The sequence below is a fragment of the Poromitra crassiceps genome, assembly GCF_964638095.1.
Source record: "Poromitra crassiceps genome assembly, chromosome: 12".
In the NCBI taxonomy this organism is placed as follows: Eukaryota; Metazoa; Chordata; class Actinopteri; order Beryciformes; family Melamphaidae; genus Poromitra; species Poromitra crassiceps.
In genome coordinates, this window is record NC_139632.1 from 9,928,102 (window position 1) to 9,945,308 (window position 17,207).

At 45.6% G+C, this 17,207-nt stretch overlaps 2 protein-coding genes across 2 annotated transcripts in view; both read left to right on the top strand.

The window, feature by feature from the left end:
* Positions 1–1,098, top strand: part of LOC310786596 (methylcrotonoyl-CoA carboxylase beta chain, mitochondrial) — an 8,894-nt gene extending 7,796 nt beyond the window's left edge. The window contains exon 13 of the mRNA XM_083647823.1: positions 1–1,098. This exon is cut by the window's left edge and continues 49 nt beyond it. Within this exon, the coding sequence (XP_083503949.1) occupies positions 1–38 (38 nt within the window). The 3' untranslated portion in view covers positions 39–1,098.
* A 4,057-nt stretch (positions 1,099–5,155) lies between these two features.
* On the top strand, positions 5,156–15,643 carry LOC310786600 (retinal Mueller cells isomerohydrolase-like; the record flags this gene model as incomplete). The annotated part of the gene is made up of 14 exons (XM_083647830.1): positions 5,156–5,207; positions 7,072–7,154; positions 7,886–8,036; positions 9,166–9,273; positions 10,476–10,617; positions 10,708–10,855; positions 11,062–11,143; positions 11,314–11,446; positions 12,047–12,189; positions 12,704–12,833; positions 13,188–13,302; positions 14,294–14,388; positions 15,117–15,228; positions 15,498–15,643. Exons 1-14 carry the CDS (start codon positions 5,197–5,199, stop codon positions 15,641–15,643), a joined length of 1,599 nt encoding a protein of 532 aa, XP_083503956.1. The 5' UTR covers positions 5,156–5,196.
* Positions 15,644–17,207: the final 1,564 nt, after the last annotated feature.

A 17,207-nucleotide genomic window follows, 5' to 3' on the forward strand; every position in this document is an offset into this window, starting at 1 on the left:
CCACAGAGAAGCAGCGCTCCCCGCTGCTACGAATCTAGAAACATCCACCCCTAACCCTAACAACCCTAACCCTAATCCATCTCCTCTGCCACAACCCAGACACTAGAAACACCTGTCTGTCCCTGAGACACTAGACACACCTGTCTGTCCCCGAGACACTAGACACACCTGTCTGTCCCCGAGACACTAGAAACACCTGTCTGTCCCCGAGACACTAGAAACACCTGTCTGTCCCTGAGACACTAGACACACCTGTCTGTCCCTGAGACACTAGAAACACCTGTCTGTCCCCGAGACACTAGAAACACCTGTCTGTCCCTGAGAGCAGGCTGCTGCTTCTCAGATCATTAGTGGGAAAGTGGGAAGGCTTGGCCAATTTTCAACCCACTTTGTCTTCATGTTTTCCTGCACCGGGAGCTCAGCATTTTATTCCACCACGTCCGTGTCAAGGAAGTGAACAGATGTTGCTCGAGGGCGCCTTCAAGGGCGACTCTTGTTGTTTCTTTTTCTTTCCTCTGTATGCACACGAGAGCCTTAACGAGCGTTAATGACCCATACCAGCTGGCGGGGGGCGGAGTTTCTGCAGGCAGTCAAACAGGGATTGCTCGATGCAGAAAACATATACACAAGGTAAGCACTGTCCACCTGCTTTATATTACAGAGCATAATCATGTTACAGAGCGGGTTGAGAATCGCCAAAGCCTTCCTTTTAAGTTTGGACCCAAAATAGTGTACCACCACTCCCCATTGAAGAGAATGAGCTTGTATCTGATCTATACACGTGGATGTGATTATCCCCCCCAGTTCCCCCCCCCCCCCCACTTGTGTTTATTCACTCACAGAGCTGCCTTAGAGTGGTTCTATCTGCAGTGGAAAGCCGCTCCATGATGTGAGCCGTTAAATTACTTTGATGAAGGAATACGATGAAAATCCAATGTGAACACATTAATCCAACACAGTAACTGCAAACCTTTTAACGGATCTTATGACCCAGTTGTGTCTAAAAGGTGATGTCATGACAAATGTACTGTAATAACAATCAATGCAATTGTTTATTTGTATAAAAGTAGAAAGAAAATCATTGTAAATACATTTCAAACAGCCACTGACGGTATCTGTTGAGGAACGAGTCTGTGTTTTGATTTTAGACTTTAATTTTTTATTTTATTTTATTTAACCTTTATTTAACCAGGAAGTCCCTTGAGATTGAAATCTCTTTTCCGAGGGAGACCTGGCCAAGACAGGTCAGTTACAAGTCAGTTACAGTTACAAAATTAAAATTAAAATACAAATAAAACAGACAATTAATACAAACATCAAATACACAAGAGACTAACATCCAACTCAGTTTAGGCAGTTGCATTTCTCGGTTACAAAGACTTTTAAAATGGCTTTAAATTTCCCCAAAGAGACTAGGTTAGTTAGATGAAGAGAGCTCTGCAGATGATTCCAGGACCAGGGAGCAGCTCTGTGGAAACCCTTGGGACCTGGTATGAAAGCCACCTGGTGGAACCAAGCTGTATAGTGATGGAGGTCTGCGTCAGGAGATGACATAAATATAAAGGGAGTTTACCAATCATGGCCTTGTACACAAATATGTACATGTATTATTATTAATTACTTCACAAATACATAGGTGCTGTTTTCAGTGTGGGTTAAAGATCATTTTCACTGCAATGTCTGTTAAATGTTGATGTCATCGCTCAACTATTTTAACATCACGAGCAGCAGAGGAAACAACATGAATGCGGTGCAGCCGCTTCTATAAATGACGTGTGTCCCTCCGTTTTCAACGAGATTTGAACAGAGCGCCGAGAGGTCAGCACGAGATTTCGCCTAGGTCCCTCCCCCCGCCTCTACAAGGAAGCGAAAGTGGAGAGACACACAGTGTCAAGGCTCGACGCTGGTGAAACATGCATGCACTCACACACACATGCACACACACACACGCACGGTGCCAGAGGGAGGGGAGAAGTATAGGGTATGACCTGCGCAAACCTGCACCACTTGTGTAATTTTTTTTATTAATGTTTTTTCCCAATGAACAGATGAGCTACTTAATATCACAACGCAGCACTGATTCTAGCACATCTGAAAGATGGAAACAAAGTTTATGAAAGCTGGTGAAGATACACAGACTGGAGTAAGAAACAAACAGTGATCGCTATGGATTAAATACACGGGTGGAGACGGGAAAGTGGCATTTGTGTGACAAATGATGGGAACCGGATGTTTGTTCTAACCTAGTCTCAACGCCAGACCCATGAGAGTTCTTGCGCTGATACACTACGTTACTTCATGCTGCAGAGCTCTCTCTGGGTCTGGGACGCTTTCCCTCAGCCGACTGGTTATGGGAGGGAACCGTTCACTTGGCCAGTCATTATGCCAGCGATGGATTCAGTCCTCCCCAATCAGTAACGACTTTGCGATCAAACGACACATGTTTGTTCTGCACTGTGCGCTCAACCAGCAGAAAGAAAGTGCTCTTTCCATATGAGGTCGATCCCAGTCACAACGTCGCTATGTGCGCACTCCGATATCTGACCACACCGGGAGCGACGCTTACAGCTGCCGCTCCAGCAGCAATGACACACTGCAAAGCGATCTGTCTTTCACAATTTAATTACAATCAAGTCATTCAGCATCAAAATGTAGCATTGTTTATGCTGTTCTCTACACAGAGTCCCCAGGGGTCACCTGGTAGGAAACAGGTCCTGTCCATGTCCACATCGTGTGTGTGTTGAATGCCACTAGCTGCAGCAGAAAATGGACATATTTTTATTATTATTATTTTCTGATTTCCCCCCAAACTGTACTTGGTCAATTTCCCCCCTGCTGCCCCGGGCGCTGCTCCACACCCTCTCCCGATCTGGGAAGAGCCGTAACTAGCACCATGGTTCCTCCGACACATGCACAGTTGCCAGCCGCTTCTTTTCACCTGACAGCGGGGAGCCTCACCGGCAGGACATAACACGTGGGAGGATCACGCTAATCCCACCAGTTCCCTTCCGCCCCCCGAACAGGCGCCCCGACAGACCAGAGGAGGCGCTAGTGCAGCAACCAGGACACACACCCCCAATCCGGCTTCCCACCCACAGAGACGGCCGATCGTGCCTGTATGGACGCCCGACCAAGCTGGAGGTAACACGGGGGCGCGAACCTGTGACCCTCGTGTTTGTTTGGCAGGCAATCTACCGCTACACTACCCGGATGCCCTAAACAGGCAGAATTTCTGACGGATAGATCTCTGTCCACTGGGCTGTTTTGGAACATCAACATGGTGGAGAGGCAGAACAGCAGCCTAGCTTTGCTCATAACAGAGCTACTTTAGCAATTAGCATCATACTGTGAAGCAAGAAATCTGTCTGTGTGTCCTCCGCATATCTCAAGGATGTGTCATGCAGTGTCGGATTTGGTGCCGTTTGGACACGCAATGCGTTCAATTAATATTCATAAACTTTGAATAAACACAGGCCGATTAGTAATCTCTCATCCTGTGATGTTCTGGTTCAGTATTTAAGCACCGTGATTAGCCTGAAGGTCCAAACACTGCCCAGCCCGAAGGTCCAAACACTGCCCAGCCTGAAGGTCCAAACACTGCCCAGCCTGAAGGTCCAAACACTGCCCAGCCTGAAGGTCCAAACACTGCCCAGCCTGAAGGTCCAAACACTGCCCAGCCTGAAGGTCCAAACACTGCCCAGCCTGAAGGTCCAAACACTGCCCAGCCTGAAGGTCCAAACACTGCCCAGCCTGAAGGTCCAAACACTGCCCAGCCTGAAGGTCCAAACACTGCCCAGCCTGAAGGTTCAAACACTGCCCAGCCTGAAGGTCCAAACACTGCCCAGCCTGAAGGTTCAAACACTGCCCAGCCTGAAGGTCCAAACACTGCCCAGCCTGAAGGTCCAAACACTGCCCAGCCTGAAGGTCCAAACACTGCCCAGCCTGAAGGTTCAAACACTGCCCAGCCCGAAGGTCCAAACACTGCCCAGCCTGAAGGTCCTGCTCACTGCCCAGCCTGAAGGTCCTGCTCACTGCCCAGCCTGAAGGTCCAAACACTGCCCAGCCTGAAGGTCCAAACACTGCCCAGCCTGAAGGTCCAAACACTGCCCAGCCTGAAGGTCCAAACACTGCCCAGCCTGAAGGTCCAAACACTGCTCAGCCTGAAGGTCCAAACACGCCCAGCCTGGAAACTAGAGGCCAACTCACAAAACGACACACCTCACTAAGGCGTCAACTTGACTGAGTGACTGCCTGACCTGAGTTTGACCTGCGATGCCCTCGAAAAAGTCATTGGCGTGCAAATCCACACGGGCACCGATTGGTAAACGACACGCAAATAGTAAATGATATTGATTATTGATCATGTCGAAAATGTGGTTTAAATGGATTTCTATTCCACTTTAATGCTGGTAGTTTGCAGCCAGTTCCCAGCAGTCACGCAGGATGAGAGATTACTAATCGGCCCTGACCTCCACTGACACAACCATTCATCCACTCATCCTTTCATCCCTCCATTCTTCTATCCATCCATCCATTTATCAAGATCACAGAGGACAATTAAGCAGAGGTAAACATGGTTAGTCTCTCTCTCTCTCTCTCCCCCCCCCCCCCCCCCCCCCCCCTTCCCTCTCTCTCTCTCTCCCCCCTCCCCCTCTCTCTCTCACCAGAGCCGACCAATTAAAATGGTTGTGCTCGCCCTGGCCTGTCTGTCTGGAACAAATTAGGTGGGGATTTTCACTGTGTGGGACCAGAGTAGAGATTCCCTCAACGCACTCACAAACATCAACTTCTCACTCAGCTGACTTTATTCGTCCGTGTGTAGGTGTGTGTTTGTTCGTGTTCCCAGGTTGGCAATGGCCTTGTTTAGGGCCATGGACAACATTCTGCATGGAGCCAAGGGCCAGACGGCTGAAAGGAGAGGAGACAAAAGACAACTTGTTTCAGACCAGAGGGTAGAGAGAGAGAAGGGGGTTAGAGGAAACAGGGGGAGAGGGTAGAATGGTCGGAAAAACAAGAGGAGGAGGAGGGGCCAGTCCATCTCCACAGGAAATCAGTGTGTGGTTTAACTGCTCTCTCTCTCTCTCTCTCTCTCTCTCTCTCTCTCTCTCTCTCTCTCTCTCCCTCTCCCTCTCTCTCTCTCTCTCTCTCTCAAGCTATTTGTGTGTGTTTGTGTGTGTGGAGAGCATATAAAGCAGCATGGTGAGCCGGTGAGTAACCCCTTGCTTTTCTTCAGTGCTTTTGACTGCGTACGCTGACCACAGAGCTGGAACTAACCTTTTCTTGTTTTCCTCCCAAGTTGTCCAGTTGCTCGTAGAAATAAAAAGAGAGAAAGCAGCGTACTGAAGAACATGATTTTAGGATGAGTCAACTGCTCATAATTTCAGATTATTCAAGCTTTTCCACCAAACTGTTTCACTGGAGATGTGGGGGAAAGCAGAAGTAGCGAGTTGGACTTTCTTGATGGGCTGTAGGCTACATTAAAATTGCAGCAAAAATGTTCAGTTTTTCGGATGTTTCTTTCAGTCACACTGCTTGGAGAGATCAGGTCCGAGCAAACTGTATTAGTTGATGGACTGAGATGGCCAATAGAGCAAGATTGCCTTGGTTAAATAAACTGAAGTGAAGTGAACAGAAGTAGAGTTTCACTGTGTTTACGCATAGTTTTTTTTGTATCACACCCTTGTGTTGCCAGCTGGTGGAGATCCAGAAGAGCTGGACTGCTTTCTAGAAAGTGGCTTTTCAGGGATATTGTCAGTTCTTTGGATACATGACTCCATTCATTTCTATGCAGATTCTTTTTCCAGCCTTTTTCTACTTTGTTTGTTTTCTCCACCTCCACTGTTTTCTTCACGAGCCATGAGTTTGTTTTTAATTATTATTATTATTGCTTCAACTCAGTTTCAAAGTGTAAAATTATTAAATGCAAAATTATGCTCAATCAGAAAACTGGAAATGTTCCTTGTTGAATTCTTTGTAATATGAATTTTAGTAACATTTAACACCCTATTGTTGTTGTTGTTGTTGTTGTTGTTGTTGTTGTTGTTGTTGTTGTTGTTGTTGTTGACTGTGTGGTCATTAATGTATCTAATCTAATTATTATTATTATCATTATTAATAATAACTAACTCAGTTTGCGTCTGCATTTAAGTGTGTACTTTTAAATACCAAAACAATCGTTAAAAAAACTCAGTGGGGATGTCATACCAGGTAGGTAGCTGAGGTTTTGGAGATATTTTCATGTCAAGCACCATCAGTAAGATGCTCCTTTGGGACCCCAGTCTGAGAATATATATATTGGTAAATCAGATATGCTTTAGAGTTGTGTAATTGCTTATAGGCTACAGTATGTGGGGAGGTGAGGTGACACTGCCTGGACGGAGTGAAACCTATTATCAAAAGTCACCCTGATAAATTCTCTTGCTAAGATAAGATCTAGTGAATGAGATAACAGTGAAGTTAAAGCTGTGCTATGTATCTAGGCACATTGGCAGCCTCAAGAGGCAGCACAAGGAAGAAGTCTCAAAACTGCTCGCTGTGAACTTCAGTACCCAGAAGTCTTGTATGGTGGTGATGTCAGTCAACTGCACACTGCTCGCTCATGTTTGCCATCCTCTCGTCCAGTGGTTGTCAAAGTGTGGTCTGGGGATCACCAGGGGTCGTTGAGGGTGTTCCAGGGGGTCCCCAGCCAAACGGGGAATAATTTATTTTCACTCTAATTCCATCCTTTAGTAACACAATGACAGAATGTATGACTATTTTGGTCATGTATTTCATACACCTTCTGTAGTAAAACTTCTAAAAGCAACAATCTTCTCAGATGGCGGATCCATGCACAAAAGCGTATCAAATGGGGGTCCGTGGTCTAATTTGTGTCAGTTTAGGGGTCCTCCTTGATGTGAAAAAGTTTGAGAACCACTGCTTTAGTCTATCTGTTCGCTACAGTGATTTTAGAAGACTTCAATTATATGTAAATGTGGGTAGTGGTCAGATTCAAATGAGCCCCCATGTGATTTTGAAGGAAACTGAATCAACACGTTCCTTTTATTATTGTGTTTTAATTTTCCTGTGCAGAGTGGAGCATCCTGCCGCAGGCTACAAGAAGATCTTTGAGACAGTGGAGGAGCTGAGCGAACCCATACCTGCTGAGGTCACTGGTAGGCCAGCCAACACACACACACACACACACACATACTTTGGGCATTACAGATTTCAGAGGCTGTCATGACAAAGTAACACACGGCAATGGTTGAGAGCCATGAATATTGAATACACATATTTTCTCTTTCTCATTTGTTAAAGGTTGAATATATCTGTTTTTAAAATGAATCATCATACCTCACTTTTGTATTGTCTCATATACTACTGATGTTATTTTGCACACCCTACATACATGCTGTAATTCATAATTTTTTCCATTCACATATTTCTAAATACATTCTAGTGTTGTAATTGTTTATTGCACATTTGATATAAACTCACTTGCTATATTGTTATTCATATCCTGTTTTATATATCAAATTTGCTACATTTAATCTAATCTACTCTAAAGCAGAGACCTTTAATATTAGAGACACCCCATTCCAGGCTCCGCCAATTGTAAGAAATGTAACTCTTCCGGTCTCCTAAATGGACGTGGTTCTCGGCTTGTGATTGGCTGTCTGTCAATGGTATGAAACTTCATTGGCTGACCAGTCCCCTAAGGGGGCGCGGCAGTGGCGAAACCTCCGTGGCACAGATACTGGAAGTTGGGATGTCCCTATATTAAAGGTCTCTGTCTAAAGCAATGTAATCGTATGATATTGGAAAAGCTGTATGACCTGTGTGTGTGTGTGTGTGTGTGTGTGTGTGTGTGTGTGTGTGTGTGTGTGTGTGTGTGTGTGCGCAGGTGTCATACCCTCATGGCTGGGTGGCAGTCTCCTGCGGATGGGTCCAGGTCTGTTCGAGGTGGGGGCGGAGCCTTTCTACCACCTGTTTGACGGACAGGCCCTCATGCACAAGTTTGATCTGAAGAACGGTCATGTGACCTACTACAGGAAGTAAGCACACTACTCCCTGCTCTAAGTCTACTGTTCCTTGTATAATTCATGAGACCAGACCTAGGCATTATGGGGCCAGAAGCGGCCCACATGATGGTTCTGCCTGGCCGGGAGGTGACTTATGAAGCTAAAGAAATAAATCAAATGAGATGAGCTAAATTGGTTCATTGAAGTGATTTTCAATATAATAAATGCTGAAGAATAAGTTGCACAGTATGTTTTCTATAATTTAATCTAGTCATAAAATCAGAGGTGACAGCATGACAATCCTTCAATCCAATGTGATGCACTTGTGAAGGCTAAGAGGTACCAGGTTTCAGGAGCAAGTTAAATATGAAGTCGCCTATTCATGTTATCTGGATGATGTCATTATTAGTGCTGTATGTGTTAGATGATGTCATGTGAGATGATATCATTATTAGTGCTGTATGTGTTAGATGATGTCATGTTAGATGTGATGTCATTTAGTGCTGTATGAAAGAAGAACAATCACAAGAGATTCTGTAGTGTAATAGTGTGGCAGCAGCAAGCCTGCTGTGAAACGTGGGACTTCTGCAATATAGCTACATTTGCAAAAGTCAAAACTAAACAAGAAATGATCCCAACTGTACTCGTCCATTCCTAAAACACATGAGAAGAATCTGAGGGACAAACTAAGTGGAAAGGAGCTGGACTTGCTTAGCTGACAGTAAACTCATTCCAACTGGAATGTTGCTACAGGGGCAAGAAAACAACAGTTGATCAAACACACACACACACACACACACACACACACACACACACACACACACACACACACACACACACACACACACACACAGACACACACACACACACACACACACACACACACACACACACACACACACACACACACACACACACACACACACTCACACACACACACACACACACACACACACACACACACACAATTGTTAGCAGAAACATAGTTAGCAGAACAGCCTGAGGGGAGAAGGGTCAAAGTACTAAAGTATAATTCATGAGGGTCTCATCATGGTTTTCTCCCTGTGTGTGTGTGTGTGTGTGTGTGTGTGTGTGTGTGTGTGTGTGTGTGTGTGTGTGTGTGTGTGCGCGTGCGCGTGCGCGTGCGCGTGCGCGTGTGCAGGTTTATCAGGACCGATGCGTATGTCCGTGCCATGACCGAGAAGAGAGTGGTCATCACTGAGTTTGGCACAGCAGCCTACCCAGACCCCTGCAAAAACATCTTCTCTAGGTAAGCCTACTACAGCTAACATCTTCTCTAGGTAAGCCTACAGCTAACATCTTCTCTAGGTAAGCCTACTACAGCTAACATCTTCTCTAGGTAAACCTACTACAGCTAACATCTTCTCTAGGTAAGCCTACAGCTAACATCTTATCTAGGTAAGCCTACTACAGCTAACATCTTATCTAGGTAAGCCTACAGCTAACATCTTATCTAGGTAAGCCTACTACAGCTAACATCTTATCTAGGTAAGCCTACAGCTAACATCTTATCTAGGTAAGCCTACTACAGCTAACATCTTCTCTAGGTAAGCCTACAGCTAACATCTTCTCTAGGTAAGCCTACTACAGCTAACATCTTCTCTAGGTAAACCTACTACAGCTAACATCTTCTCTAGGTAAGCCTACAGCTAACATCTTATCTAGGTAAGCCTACTACAGCTAACATCTTATCTAGGTAAGCCTACAGCTAACATCTTCTCTAGGTAAACCTACTACAGCTAACATCTTCTCTAGGTAAGCCTACAGCTAACATCTTATCTAGGTAAGCCTACTACAGCTAACATCTTATCTAGGTAAGCCTACAGCTGACATCTTCTCTAGGTAAGCCTACTACAGCTAACATCTTCTCTAGGTAAGCCTACACCTAACATCTTCTCTAGGTAAGCCTACAGCTAACATCTTCTCTAGGTAAGCCTACAGCTAACATCTTATCTAGGTAAGCCTACTACAGCTAACATCTTCTCTAGGTAAGCCTACACCTAACATCTTCTCTAGGTAAGCCTACAGCTAACATCTTCTCTAGGTAAGCCTACTACAGCTAACATCTTCTCTAGGTAAGCCTACAGCTAACATCTTATCTAGGTAAGCCTACTACAGCTAACATCTTATCTAGGTAAGCCTACAGCTGACATCTTCTCTAGGTAAGCCTACTACAGCTAACATCTTCTCTAGGTAAGCCTACAGCTAACATCTTCTCTAGGTAAGCCTACTACAGCTAACATCTTCTCTAGGTAAGCCTACATGTTATGAATAGGAATGTTTATGGAGAAACAAAACTGGTCATCAGGTAACCATCGTGTGTGTGTGTGTGTGTGTGTGTGTGTGTGTGTGTGTGTGTGTGTGTGTGTGTGTGTGTGTGCGTGCGTGCGTGCGTGCGTGCGTGCGTGCGTGTGTGTGTGCGCGTGCGTGCGTGTGTGTGTGTGTGTGTAGATTCTTTACATACTTTAAAGGCATTGAGGTGACTGACAACTGCCCAGTGAACATCTATCCCATCGGCGACGACTTCTACGCCGTCACAGAGACCAACTTCATCACCAAGGTGGATCCTGATTCACTGGAGACCCTAAAGAAGGTGAGAGCTGATTGGTTTACATCGCACAAAACTGTGGATGGGATTCACAGTAGTTTCAGGGTTTCTAATGTGTGTGTGTGTGTGTGTCAGGTGGACCTGTGTAACTACCTCTCAGTCAATGGAGTGACTGCCCACCCCCACATTGAAGCAGATGGTACAGTCTATAACATTGGCAACTGCTTCGGCAAGAACATGAGTCTGGCCTACAGCATAGTTAAGATCCCGCCTGCGCAGAAAGGTGCGTTCAATATCTACGTCTTCTACAGAGTCTTTAACATAGTCTCTAATGTTACATCAACCTGATATTCTGTGTGTGTGTGTGTGTGTGTGTGTGTGTGTGTGTGTGTGTGTGTGTGTGTGTGTGTGTGTGTGTGTGTGTGTGTGTGTGTGTGTGTGTGTGTGTGTGTGCGTGCGTGCGTGCGTGCGTGCGTGCGTGCGTTCCAGACAAGTCAGATCCTATAGAGAAGGCCCAGGTGTTGGTGCAGCTGCCCAGCAGTGAGAGGTTCAAACCCTCCTACATGCACAGGTGTGTTGTTAGTCCTTCTGTTGCCTCAAACACTTCACAATGAGGTTTCACCACATTGTTGTCACGATGGTTACCAAGAGGCACATTCAGGTCGTATTTTATTTTTTTACTCTTGACTCATCACCTGTCTGTCTGTCTGTCTGTCTGTCTGTCTGTCTGTCTGTCTGTAGTTTTGGTATGACAGACAACTACTTTGTGTTTGTGGAGCAGCCGGTGAAGATCAACCTGCTCAAGTTCCTGTCTGCCTGGAGCATCAGAGGAACCAACTACATGGACTGCTTTGAGTCCAACGACACCATGGGGGTAGGAGGACCGCGTGTGTGTGTGTGTGCGCACCAGGGACGGCCTTTGCTATGGCTGCGTTCCAATCTGCTAGTAGTTCCCCTTCAAAGTGGACTGCACAGGGCATTCAGCCATGCTAAGCAATATGGCTGAATACCCTGTGCAGTCCACTTCACTGGGAACTACTAGCCGATCGGAACGCAGCCCATGTTTCACCCGTTTCAACTGAAACGGGCCCTGCATTGGCAAGGCCCAGAGTCGTTACGGTACCCTGCTCTGGAAACTATTTTTGGTAAATATACGCCCGGGCGTTTATTTGAAGTTTTACGGTAGGCCACAAGATGCTTTTGAAACAGGCCCCCAGATGCCTAGGGCCGTCCCTGGTGTGTGTGTGTGTGTGTATGTGTGTGTATGTGAGCCCCTGCATTTTTGTTCATCTATTACTTGCGTGTGTGTGTGTCTGTGTGTGTGTGTGTGTGTGTCTGTGTGTGTGTGTGTGTGTGTGTGTGTGTGTGTGTGTGTGTGTGTGTGTGTGTGTGTGTGTGTGTGTGTGTGTGTGTGTGTGTGTGTGTGTGTGTGTGTGTGTGTGTGTGTGTGTGTGTGTGTGTGTGTGTGTTGTAGACATGGTTCCACCTGGCCAGTAAGGAGCCAGCCAGTTATTTGAGCAGCCACAGGTTCAGAACTTCAGCCTTTAACGTCTTCCACCACATTAACTCCTATGAAGACCAGGGCTTCATCGTTGTCGACCTCTGCACCTGGAAAGGGTACGGTCCTGTGTGTGTGTGTGTGTGTGTGTGTGTGTGTGTGTGTTGTCATGAACCCTGTCTGTGTAGTCTTGTTGTTTCCTTGTGTGCTCCTTCCCTCCACGCCTGCCCCAAAGGCCCCTCGTCAGCCTGGGCCTGCTCCTCTTGTTCCGCCCTCACCAGCTGCCATGTGATTGGCTACCTGTGGTCATGTGATTAGTTGCCTGTGGCCATGTGATTGGTTACCTGTTGTGTATATTAGTCTTGTCCATTTATTGTTACTGTCTTAGTCATACCTTGCCTGTGTAATCCTGTTTGAGAACTTCCAGTAAAGTCCATTGTTATTCTGGAATCCTGGCTGCTGCTCCAGCGTTTAGGTCCTCCTTGCACCATTCCAGGAAAAGTTTGAGTCTATGTACTTACTACTTATGTAGTTACCCCCCTCCCCCCTTCTCTCTCTCTCTCGCTCTCTGTCTCTCTCTCTCTCTCTCTCTCTCTCTCTCTCTCTCTCTCTCTCTCTCTCTCTCTCTCTCAGTCATGACTTTGTGTATAACTACCTCTATCTGGCCAACCTGAGGCAGGAGTGGGAGGAGGTGAAGAAAGCAGCGATGAACGCTCCTCAGCCCGAGGTCAGACGATACGTGCTGCCACTGGATATATACAGGGTGAGTGCACACACACACACACACACACACACACACACACACACACACACACACACACACACACACATGCACGCGCACACACACACACACACACACACACACACACACACACACACACACACACACCAACTATGACTTATTTTTCAGTTCCTCTCCCTTTCTCTCTGCTCCACTGTGTACGGGGTCACGATAACAAATAGCTTCATAACTATGTGTAACTGCATTTAACTATTGATGATGTAAATAAAGCTCATGTCACTTACATTTTCTCCGTCAGCTACTAAATTAAGTTCAATGAAAGCTCGTAGTGACTGGATTTGGCCAACCTACAACCAACTGTGTGCGTGTGTTCAGGAAGAGCAAGGGAAGAACCTGGTATCTCTGCCCTACACCACGGCAACTGCTGTTCTCCATGGAGACGGAACCATCTGGCTGGAACCGGAAGTCCTCTTCTCTGGACCCAGACAAGGTCAGACACCCACACACGCAGCGGCGCACGCGCGCACACACGCTCGCCCACGCACGCATGCAGGCACGCACGCACACACACAGTACAGTCATACACTTCTACACCTTTCACACCAAGGGTCCAACCAGGGTTATACCCAGGTTGATTTTGCGTATAAAGGGTTAATCCGGGCTGCCTGATGATACTGGTCCGACATGGCAAGGGTTAATTTCAGTGTGAATGGCACCAGCTGGGTTGCAATTTGTTATGCTAATTGTTATGCATCTCTGTTGTGACCCAGGTCCTGTCTGAATTAGGGTGCTTTCTCACTGGGGACCCGGGAGCGGAACCGAGCGCACTTATCCCCAAATTGACCCCAGGTGCGGTTCGTTTCATGAGTGTGAACGTTGCATTCTGTGCCCGGGTGCGGAACTGTGTACCGTGACAGGGTGCACTTGAAAAGGTGGTTTGGCGAACGCTTTGGCATGCCCGGGGACGGAACACTTGCGAATGTGAACGCCAACCGTACTGAACCACACAGACAACACACGGGCGAGGATACACGCAGGCATAGTTGATGACGTAACTGTACTCTCCAAGTGTTCCGTTCCGTTCGGTTCCCGAGCACGGAAGAAAAGTTGTAATGTGAAAACTGACCAGTGGGGGGGAGAGGGGAGGGGGGTGCGGAACGGAACGATGGTTCCCAGTGAGAAAGCACCTGTAATGTCCAGGGATTAACCCTGTGTTGACTGACTTGGTGTGAACTGACAAAAGAACATCGGTCAAGTAACCCGGTCTGACCCTGGTCGTTGGTATGAACGTGGTTATACAGACAGGTAGATGCACACATGCCCAGACACAAATGCAGTGTCAGTATGCTATCTTCCAATGAAATCAATATATTTCTGTTTCTGTCTCCCTCTCTTTGTCTCTGTCTCTGTCTGTCTGTCTGTCTGTCTGTCTCTGTCTGTCTGTCTGTCTGTCTGTCTGTCTGTCTGTCTGTCTGTCTCAGCCTTTGAGTTCCCACAGATTAACTACTCTCGGTGTTGTGGGAAGAACTATCGCTTCGCCTACGGCCTGGGACTCAACCACTTCATACCAGACAGGGTAGGACAACTTTGAATTTGAATATTCACTGGAGGAGACAAGGATGTTTCCAAGCCAATCCTAAGGCACATTTTAAAATGTCAGCAAAAACAAAACATGAATTAGGTCAGTTTTTCAAAGCAAATAAATAGAATAATAAAAAGAATGGAAATGACTCTTTCAAGAAGTGATTATTGTTGGGCACCTCGTTATTGTTATTCCACACAATTTCCATGTGGAGATGATCAAAGTTTAATCTTATTTTAGCTTCACTTCTCTTCTTGTCAACTAATGTTGATCATATTTCATGCTTTCATACAAAGACAAAAACAAATAATCTTTCTTGGTAATATTCTAATGTGTCAACGAAGGGAATATAACCACAATGGAGACTTATAAATGGAACACAATGAGTAGGACATTTCTGGGACACACTGACAAATGAAGACAAATGTTCCTCCATCATTTACTCAACAAATTGCATTTCGATTCCTATTTATTGCAGAATTTTGTAAATTGAATAAATATTGTAAATGTAAATATTTTTTTGCCTCAAGAAAAATATATTTTGCGATACTAAAAATGACTTAAAAATATTTGATGGATACCCAGGTATAGTCTCTGACGTGCTGAGAGACAAATTCCTTACAACTAAGGTTGTTTGGCAATAAAGTATTGAATCTTGAGACAGGTGTCATGGCTGTTGATGTTGTTCTTGTTAGCTGTTTATTCTTGTTGTCTTGCTGTAGATTGTCAAGCTGAACGTGCGGACCAGAGAGACCTGGGTGTGGCAGGAGGACGACTGCTACCCATCAGAGCCGCTGTTCGTACCAACACCTGGAGCTACAGAGGAGGATGATGGTACCATGCACGCACGCACGCGCGCGCGCACACACGCACACGCACACGCACACGCACACGCACACACATACACACACACACACACACACACACACACACACACACACACGCATGATTGAGCCCCTTGATGAAATGGGGACTTACCAAAATGTCCCCACTTTGCAGCAGTGTCCTCACTCTGCAGGTTAAAAACTCTAATTGGTCCTCACACTGTATGGAATACAAACGAATACACACACACGCACACGCTCTAACCTCCTATGTCCTAGGTGTGCTGCTGAGTGTCGTGGTGAAGCCGGGGGCAGAGCGGCCAGGTGTGCTGCTGCTGCTGGATGCCAGGAACCTGAGAGAGCTCGCAAGGGCCGAGGTCACCACCCTCATCCCTGTCACCTTCCACGGCATGTACAAGCCATGACCCCCACCTCACCTCCATCCTAACCAGGGCATGTACAAGCCATGACTCCCACCTTCCAGTTTCATCCTAACCAGGCATGTACAAGCCATGACTCCCACCTCCCAGTTTCATCCTAACCAGGGCAGGAAACAGTGACGAATAAAATTCACCAGCCACTTTAGTTTTCTACCAGACAACTAGATGTCTAGAACAGAACTGGAGCTCCAAATGGCTGCTGGCTACCTGGCAAAGTGGTTGATAGACCAAACATGTTTTGCAATATGTTTGACTGCGGGCTGGAGATCACTTCCCATTAGAGGTCTTTGGATATGCCCGAATACCCGAGGGTTGCCAGGCCTATAGCCGGGTCCATTCAAAAGAAGCAACTGCGGGTCTGGTACCATTTGCCGGGGGGCTCGGATCTCTGACATTGAAATGTCAGTGGCTGTCACAGCTGTCAATCACTCCTTTTATATCGTCAAATAATTACAAACTAGTTAATCAGAAAAATTAGCACTTGAACCTACGTCAGCACGATAAGAACGACCTAAAATGTCACTAGGCTAGATTATAGTCTCACTCATGTACTAGTCTAGTAACTAGACAAAGTGTACAACGGCACAACTTGGCAAGTCTTTCTGTTATGTTCATCTCCTTTTATAGGCTATCATAAGTTGTATCTGACATGATAAACGTTTTTAGCAGTAGAATGGCAGCAATTTTAATTACCGGGTTTTGTCGGGTCCATAAAGACCCAAGAATCCACCTCAGACATGCGTCGGGTCTGGTCTGTCATATCTCTGGGGGGAAACAGGTCGGATATATATATATATAATGAATATATACATATATACTGTATATAGATATATAGATAGATAGAATTATATAGAATTATATTTAAATTCTTTCTTTTTTTGTTTTTATTGTTCGGTCCAATCGGGTCCAGGCACACATTTGTAGAGTCCATTAGGGTGATTTTGGACCCGTGAAGACTTTCATTTCCCATCTCTGATCCTGACCTGATTTTTGACTTTTAAACCCAGACCGTTGCCTGCTGCAGGGAAGTTTGGCTTGTATCAAAGAGTCTCCATGTTCATTGTGTTTCCTACTCTAGCATGTACAACTGATTTCAGAGTTAAAGGCAAGGAAATAACGTTGGGTACGCTGCTATATATTTCTTAGATATAAATTCAGAGTCAGCAGTATCAAAACTGATTAAAGTTATATAACATAACTATGTATTTTATATATATTTTGTTTGTTTAATTTTTTATAATTCAATATTTTGCTTGTGTAACTGGTTATTGGGAATCTTTGCCAAAGGTTCAAATTTTATCTGTATGCAAACATTTGTGATATATTGTAAAAAGAAAACGGAACAGCTACCATAATATGACTTGTTAGCATTCCACAATTAAATTAATTGAATGGATGAATGGATCCACTATAGCTACAAGCTAATGAGTCCATCAAACAGGTTCTGAAGGGTTGTCTCTTTTCTGAAGACATGTACCGGTAGTCATGTTTACTCTGCTGCTCTTGGGGTTAAAATAGTTGAGCAACAATGTCAACATTTAACAGCAAA